At 41.5% G+C, this 8,283-nt stretch overlaps 1 protein-coding gene and 1 long non-coding RNA gene across 2 annotated transcripts; both read right to left on the bottom strand.

Moving 5' to 3' along the window:
- Positions 1 to 3,351: 3,351 nt before the first annotated feature.
- On the bottom strand, positions 3,352 to 5,196 carry LOC120685564 (putative rRNA methyltransferase YqxC). The gene is made up of 4 exons (XM_039967565.1): positions 4,606 to 5,196; positions 4,409 to 4,495; positions 4,251 to 4,295; positions 3,352 to 3,929 (listed from the first exon to the last, which is right to left on the bottom strand). The coding sequence occupies exons 1-4, from the start codon at positions 4,630 to 4,632 to the stop codon at positions 3,750 to 3,752; spliced, it is 339 nt and encodes a 112-aa protein (XP_039823499.1). The 5' UTR covers positions 4,633 to 5,196; the 3' UTR covers positions 3,352 to 3,749.
- A 456-nt stretch (positions 5,197 to 5,652) lies between these two features.
- LOC120685565 lies at positions 5,653 to 7,417 on the bottom strand. The gene is made up of 3 exons (XR_005679635.1): positions 7,279 to 7,417; positions 6,793 to 6,872; positions 5,653 to 5,721 (listed from the first exon to the last, which is right to left on the bottom strand). It is a non-coding gene; the product is annotated as an uncharacterized LOC120685565 (long non-coding RNA).
- Positions 7,418 to 8,283: the final 866 nt, after the last annotated feature.

The raw sequence follows: 8,283 nt of genomic DNA, 5'->3' as shown, positions 1-8,283 counted from the left end.
GAAATAACATGCGAATCTGAAAAGCTGGTAAAAGATGTACCGTTCAGGGTTCTTTTTTGCAGCCACTCGCGAAGTCTTGTGTAGGGTGTGTTCATCCGCCTTGTCCTTATTCCTGACGCTTCTTCGGGCTTTGGTGGTCTTGATCGGATCAGCTGTCGGTGGTGCTGGAGTAGGGACGACGTCAGGCGCTGGTCCACCCCCACCCTCTAACGAAGAAAGGGCGGGGGTCGGCTGGCGCACTCTAGTGGTCGAAGAGGATGCAGGGGACTCCTGGTCCCCACCCAGCGCTGAAGAGTAGGCAGGTGACACCTGGGTCCCACCCGCGGCCGTAGGGGAAGAGGCGAGTGCCAGGCTCCCACACGCCGAGAGCGGCGCCAGGGTATCGCTCGCCAGCGCCAGGGTGTCGCTTGCTGAGTGCGGCGCCAGAGTGTCTCCCCCAGTGGGAACCGCCCTCTCCGCAGAGACTCCAACAGTTAGGTCCTGGTCACTGTCCGCAAACAACGGGGCAGCAACCAAGGACCCCTCCTCCTCGTCAGGTACCTGCACCACAAAGCTAGAAGCGGTGGCGGGAAGACACCCATCACCAGAGTCAGAAACAGTAGGAACACCTCGCTCCTGGGGCCTTGTATGCAGCTGCTGAGAAGCTTCCAACATAGCCTGGAACCTCGCGTACTCCTCCTCTGTTGGCGGGGAATAGGGTCTATCCTCGCCATTCGCCTCCACCATGATCTTAACACTAATTTCCTTCAGTAACCTCTCACAAGTTTTGTCAAGTACCTCATCAATCAAGGCGGCTTCTTGCTGAGAAATTCCTGGGACCGTTTTACCAGATTGCTGACCATTAGGTGCCTCAGGCAGTGGAGCGGCATCCTGAGAGGCGTCTGCCATGTGGTGATCACCATTACCATCGAAACCGCGACGCGAATCATCATTCATTCCAGTATCAGTATCGTCACCCAGTAGGTCATCATCCTCTGGGTTGAAAGGATCATCAAGTACCACTTCCTCAACCTTGAAATAGACCCGATATATGCTTCTATTGACGCAGATATCTGCCATCTTTGGGATCTCTTTGACATCGAACACTGCCACAAGAATGCGGACCTCTCCAGTAAGACGAAGGTGATCAGCTAGTATCTATCAGACAGTATCTATCAGCTAGAGACGAACTGATCTCTTGTAGCACTCCTTAGATCTTGGGTTCAACTCCCCGTGGGAGTGAATTTCAGGATGTGGTTAAAAAAAACCTTTGCTGGCGTGGCCAGGGTTAGGGGTTTTCTCGACCGGGAAGCTGATTGCTTCCTCTTACTGAGATATAGTGGATCCGTTGTACCCCTTGGGTCGAGTTTTTAGATAGTATCTATCTTGTTTTTAATATTGTTAAAGGAGCCCTGATGATGTTGATCTCTGCGTATTTGCAGAAGGTCAGGGGCTTAAGTAATTAATCAGAACAATGGCTTCATTTGTAAGCGTGCAAAAGATCCAGATGACCAGATCTTAAGAAGGGGCCATTGACCTTGAAGTTTATTTATCACAATATAGGAAAAGTACAAACGGGAGCAGTACATGCTTGAAATACTATATATGCTGAAGAACCAATGTAGCAGCCAGATTTCCGGGGCACACGTGAAATTATTGTCAGCACAGATCCCTCCCATTTTTCTATGCACCGACCCTCGATGATACTGCTGTCAAGTTGACCCTTGCCTTGGGAGCAAGAACTAACAATGCAAAAATGCAAACCCCTCCTGGAATGCCTCAAGATTTGTGCAGGGGTGAGATCGAATCATGTTATAGCTGGATGGTGGAGTGTGGTAGTGCATAGTAGTAATATTCTTCTCGATCAGTACTTCTGGAGAAAATTCTTAAGAGGCAACTTTGGCTGATGAAGGATTCTGTCTCCCTTGCATTGGTCGCCTTCTGGGTTTTTCTGGGAGAGAAAGAGATCGAGTGAGACCAAGAGTGGGATCCACTCTCCAGGGACGCCGAATGCAGAGCTAGCTGCTCATCAGCGTGATGCCAATGCAACTGGGTGAATACGACATGGGGATCTATTGGTCCCGTTCATCGAACGACGTGATCTGAGCTGAATATGTTAGGTTGGTAGAGCTCGTGTCGTGGTGTGTGTGGTGTGCCTGGGATAGATGTGCGTATACAGATAGGCAACCAGTAGATAGTACGCTGTAAAGAAAGAATGCAACATCATTTGTCTTAATTTCCAGGTCCAATGCACCTGCCGGCTCATCACCGGGCGCCGGTCAAAGCTTCAAAGATCGACACGCCAGGTGGTGGCCAGATTTGATCTTGTTTTGAAGATTTTTCTATAAGAAATACAGTGGTGCGGTCAGATTTGATTTGAATATACGGTTTGAAAAATACGATATATTTTTGCTTGTGGTTTTGACGCTTAGAGAGAGAGAGAGAGAGAGAGAGAGAGAGGGAGGGGGAAGGAGAGGGAGAGGGAGAGGGAGAGGGAGGGAGGGAGGGAGGGAGGGAGGGAGGGAAGGAGAGAGAGAGAGAGGGGTTCAGTGCACCTTGCTTGATCAAAGTTCACTCGATGGACTTTTGGGCAAGAGGATAAATGAGGAGCTCCTAATTGCATATTTTTTACTTCCATTACACGCAATATTCCTATACGTTTCATGACATTGCGTCTGTTGGCAAAACAAATCTTGATTGTCTGTAAGTGCAAAAAATAAAACAAGAAAAAGTATTGCCAACTCCCACTTGTGCAACAAAATACTGTATTGGATTTGCAAAGGAAAATGTGCATTGGTTCTACAACAATCTGCATTTAATTATACTAGGAACCCACTTGTGCAATCTGGAGTAGGTGGATGCATGGTTCTTTATTTTAGTTGTTGACCGGACCCTCCAGAAGAACAATTTAAACAGTAGGTATCCATCACCCCTGTTTATCTTGTCAACTCCCCCGGTATGCTCATCGTTTGTCTTATCTGAGAAGGTCAACGCCACTGAAATAATGAAGCTCTTATATTCCATTCAAGTCAATTTGCACCGCGCATATGACCAGATAATGCTCATTGGGTTCACCACTAGATACCTTTTTTAAGCTCCCTTTTATTGAAGAAATTAGCAAATCAGATTAGTGAGTCAAATGTTAGACAAACGAATGATGCATACACGTGAAACTGTCAGCACACACACACGTATTCCTCTAATTTTTCTATGCGCCGAACCTGCGCTATTGTACGACCACTAGATTCTTAGTGGTATAGTTTTGTTCATTGGTATTTTTGCTGGTTTGTTTAGGTGATCAGATATTCAGATTAGCAGAATCAGAAAGGAGTCGCATTTGCAACCAAGGGCACAGAATGCAAGTAGTGCAAATTTGCTGGAGAAAGAGCATACCTCAAGCAGACCCTTAAACAAATTATACACGAAAACTGCCTGAGTCAGTGTTTGGTAGGATACGATACTGGCCACTGGGCGGTCAATATAGACTGTATGTCACAATCAGGTGACATGCTCTACAATGAACAAAGGGCTGACCATTCTCAGCATGTTTTGTTCTTACTCTCCCGAGGAACAGCAAGTGAACCCCTAGAACTTCAGAATTACGTGCTTCAAAATTTTGTACCTCTAATAGGTATCTCACTGACCGTGCTAGGCCTATTTTCTAACACAACCAACAGAACTTTCCAGCATTAGTAGAGCTTCCAGATGCTTAATGGCACGTTCTGATTGATGATATATCATCCTTGGTTACAGGTTTCAAGCTGCATTCTCTATGATGTAGCTTCGGCCTCTGCCTTTGTCTCTACTTCTGGTTGCGATTCTGAAATTGGGATCCTGTGGAAGCAAGCAAGAAACTCCTTGTTCCCTTCTGCGCCCTTTATGGGAGATTTGATCCAGCCTTTATTGCAGAATCCAAACTCTTCTACCCCTGAAATTATTCTATCCAGTACCTGAAGTGAATAAATCAACATAGCATGATTCCCAGGTCATGACTCAGTGGGGAAAACAATATTCAAAGTAAGCAGATTAAAATAAAAATCAGAAATAAGGAATCCTCTCTAAGGATAATCAAAGATTCAGATGAAAAGCATTTTGTTGTTTGGATACACACCAATTTATCATAAGATTTCCAGAAGTAAATAGGCAAGCTATTGCAAGCACCATATCCATAGAGCGATTTACAGTGGAAATAATGGAAATCATAGCTTACAATGAAATGATTATGACATTATCATAGGAACAAGTTCAAAAGCAAAGCAGTGGAATGTTACCTCTTTATGAACCAGGGGATCTCGAACAATCCCACCACCTCCTACCTGAGGATGATAATAAAAATATTTATTTTGCGTGACTTTATCTCTACTACTATGAATATAACAAGTAGCCTGAACTCCATCTACAATGAATCACTCTTTCCATTCAACCTCACCTGTGATCTGCGAGCTTCAAATTGAGGCTTGATAAGTGTTATCAACGTAGAGTCCACCTTCATTACTTTGATAACAGCAGGCATAACCTAGGTTGCACAGATAATATAAGCGAGTGGTCGGAAGAAATTATGATTGTTATGAATCCAGAAACGTGAATGGTAAATATAGAAGAAAAAAAAAGAAAAACAAAGCATACATGAATAGTTACACTACATATTCGCATGTCACTCCATTTTCCTAATGCATTTTTTCCTCTACTCCTTCAGTGAAGATGATCTCACACCACACCTGAAAGCTGCCCTGCTCATCTGTGCAGTCGCTTGGGCAGAAGACTTGATTTTAAGGCACAATAAACCTTTACATCACGCTAACTATACTAACAATGAATTTTGTGGACAGAACACAAGAATGTACATAAAATTTTCCAGCACTTTGAACCATCATTACAAGCTTGTAACTAAAAAATTACAAAATGACATTATGGCAAAAATAGAAAAACACAATTTGCAAATGTTTTCTACACTACAGTTCTATGAAGCTGATCCCATGCCTAATAATTGTTGAAATTTTGTGTGCTTGTCTGTGCAGTTGCTGAGAAGTTGATTTTAAAGCTCATTAACTCTTTATATCACACTAACTATACCAAGAAAGTACTACAAAAAGAAAGGAGTTTCTTAGCACAAAAAAAGACTTGATAACAATAGACAGAAAAAAAAGCAATGTGCTATTCCAATAACTAAGGTAAAATACATTATTCACTTTATTAAAATATTGTACTATATGATATGAGTTTTTTCATGCATACGGATTTTTTCAGCCACCTGAAACGGAGTAGGGCGCAATGAGATTTAGAGTCATAGTACTGCAGTGAGTAGCAACTTCCTCAAACTAACAGATAAATTGGTAGGAGCTAGATAATTTCAAAGAAATAATTATTAACCTGTCCATAGCCAACATCTACACCATAAACATGTGATGCTCCATGCTGAAGTAAACAGTCGGTAAAGCCTCCGGTGGATAATCCCGAATCAAGGGCTATCTTTCCATCACAAATAATACCAAATTCTTTGATAGCTGCCTCAAGCTTATGTCCTGCTCTGAATTTATTTATTTTTTTGAAAAAAAAGGATGATTGTAAGCTTCTGAAAGGAGTAACTTATGTACCTTTCAAAGCACAATGATTTATAAGCCAATTAATTAGAGCATCACCTACATACATATTTTGGGATTTCAGCCTTAATTTCAATGACTGACTTGTCAGATACTTGTGTTCCAGCTTTATTCACAACTCTTCCATCAACAATGACTTTACCTACAGAAACATAAACAAGGTTCAATAAGCAAGGATAATTTATGAAGTAGCTTTGTATAAAAAGTAAGATTCAAAAATGGAAAATGTCTAAGTAATTTAGAAACTGCTTATGCAAATTAAGCAGCAGCAACAGCATGAGAAACAAAAAACAAGCTTATCCAGATTATGGATGTCACGCAACTTTGAAATTTCAAACAACCAAACCCACAGAACATATCTAAGCAATCTACAAACCAATAGAGATATTTGCAGCCAACAAAAGTTAATACCAACTAAGGACTCTAAATTATAAAAATGTAATGACTTGCTCAAGTACTAAGGAACAAACAGCAATGCAAGAATACATGAAATAATGGGTTACTTGTTTGTATATTTTCTTTTTATTGTGTTCATAAACTTACAAGCCACTTTTACTAATTTGGATAGAATCTGAGATGATTGCTTCTTTTTTGGGGAGTAACATAATGATAACAAATTGATTTGTTTTCTCTATGGTGAAGTAATCTCATCAATAACCGTAAGTAGCGATGTAGAGAAATTCGACTACCTCATCACTGTGTGAAGGAAAAGGTTCAGGAAGCTTGTGATGCACGGGATGGGGTCGTTGACCACCAATTAAGCAAATGGATAACAGGTTTAGGTTAGGAGCAGAGTGGTGGAGAACTGGAAACTCATTTATGTCCAGTGGAACCCATAGGATGGACACAGATGTTCAGAATATAACATGTTAGAATATAAATAGAGAAATGACAGCAGTAAACATGCACTGCCACGAGCCCACGAGTATGTATTTGAAAAGTGCCTAAAAAATAAAAGTTAGTTTTCATTGAAAAGTACACCGTTGATTAAGGTGCTGACTTATCTAATTTTTTCAGTGCATGACTGAGTATTGCAGAATATAATCATAAAGCCAATTACTTCCAAAATTCAGATAATCATCACAGGACACCACAAGAAGCAAGTGTTAGCATATCTGGCTAGCTCTCATAAGAAGACACTCTTAACATGTAAAATATCCAACCAATTCACGCAGAGTATCGAAATGCATACATCTATCAAAAGAATGAATACCTTGAAGAATCCATGACTGGATGTATGTTCTACTATATTGTTGAAACCTTTCCAAGCACACTTCATCCAGTCGCCTTTTTCTGTGAGAAGAATGAATGTGAGACACAGTATAGGCATTTAGCACTCTTTTCTTCACCCTTTTAATTGAAACTATGTCATTTTTTCTCCACAAACAGGAATAACTAACTTTTGATTAAGACATTAAGTAGTGAATAACAAAGTCATATCAAATAAACAATTCAACAAAAAGGTAGCAAGAAACATCCATGAGCTCACATTCCCGCATAATGGTGTTCCAAATACACTACTGGCACAACTCTCCTAGAGAAGTAAAAGAAAAACAAAGATGATGACCCTAAAGAATGCAGAAGCCAAACAAATTCCGACACAAATACACAATCATAATTATATCAGTGTATAAGCTTTGTGCTATGTGCCTATGTGACAGTAGATTTTGATAAATTTTATGTCCAATGACCAACTTACAAATCGACATCTTATTTGCAAATGACAGCCCCCAGTCACCAGATACAGCTTCATTTTTACCGGCTTCATCAATTTGACAGATACACTTGCTTGCACACATGGGTACAAATCAGAAAAGAGCAAGTAAGTATACATTAGAATTTTTAGAACACTTACTTCTTGGGGAGCTGAATCTTTTGAGCTCTGACAGCTGCAAATGCACGGGAAGGAGGAGAGCAGCTTGCCCGAATCCCAGACAGCAGGGGCAGCATAAAACATGGGTGTACACATGCACACCCGATAATTCTTGCAAACGAAATCGAAGTTAGTAGGTAGTATATTGTTACTGGATTCAGATCCGAATACAAATAGTTTTGTTAGGGTTTGGGGTGCTCCGTTTGGCACAGCAGAAGGAAAGAGAAGGGGCGGGCATACCTGGAGGATGCGCTCATCGCCGGCAAAGGGCTGGGCGAAGACAGGATAAATGGCGCCGCCGCTCGCCCAGTCGTCGCCGCCGGGGAAGGAACAGCAAGGGACGATAAGAGTCCGAGAGAAGGGAAACAGAGGCAGGAGATGAACCTGAGCGGCTGAGCCCTGAGCGGGAGCCGGAGGCTGTGAATGAGCCGAGCTCGAGCGAGTATCCCGCGAGCCGAGGTTGATCTAAGCGTGTTCGTACTAAAAATAATTGCACATCTAGGATTTCAAATTTATCCTAAAAAATTACTAATTTTATTCAACTACCATCAAAGACAAGTGTATCCGAAGTTCTTTTATAAAAAATAAAAGACAGTGTTCAAATCCTTCTCACAAAAGACAAAGAGTATTTTTGTAATTTCACGCCATGTATTGGTTTGCGTGTCTGGTCTCGAAATTGCATTTATTTTGGGACCGAAGGAGTACTTTGAATGGAGTATTTTCATAAAAAAACTAAATAAATAGATTTCTTAGGAATGTTTTTTGATTTAGATGTTTGGAACAGAGAAAAACTGATTTACATCCCTAAGGTAAGGCTTCTCTTCCTTCACA

The sequence above is a fragment of the Panicum virgatum genome, chromosome 8N, assembly GCF_016808335.1.
Source record: "Panicum virgatum strain AP13 chromosome 8N, P.virgatum_v5, whole genome shotgun sequence".
Lineage (NCBI taxonomy): Eukaryota > Viridiplantae > Streptophyta > Magnoliopsida > Poales > Poaceae > Panicum > Panicum virgatum.
Note: the sequence above shows the minus strand (reverse complement) of the source record. Positions and strands in the feature narration are given on the sequence as shown.

Excerpts from the sequence above, each read along its gene's own strand:
- LOC120685564 (XM_039967565.1), bottom strand. The coding sequence starts at position 4,632 with ATGCGAATATGTAGTGTAACTATTCAT. Across the intron at positions 4,496-4,605 it reads TATGTAGTGTAACTATTCAT|GTTATGCCTGCTGTTATCAA; the intron begins GTATGCTTTGTT and ends TGTGCAACCTAG. Across the intron at positions 4,296-4,408 it reads TTGAAGCTCGCAGATCACAG|GTAGGAGGTGGTGGGATTGT; the intron begins GTGAGGTTGAAT and ends TATCATCCTCAG.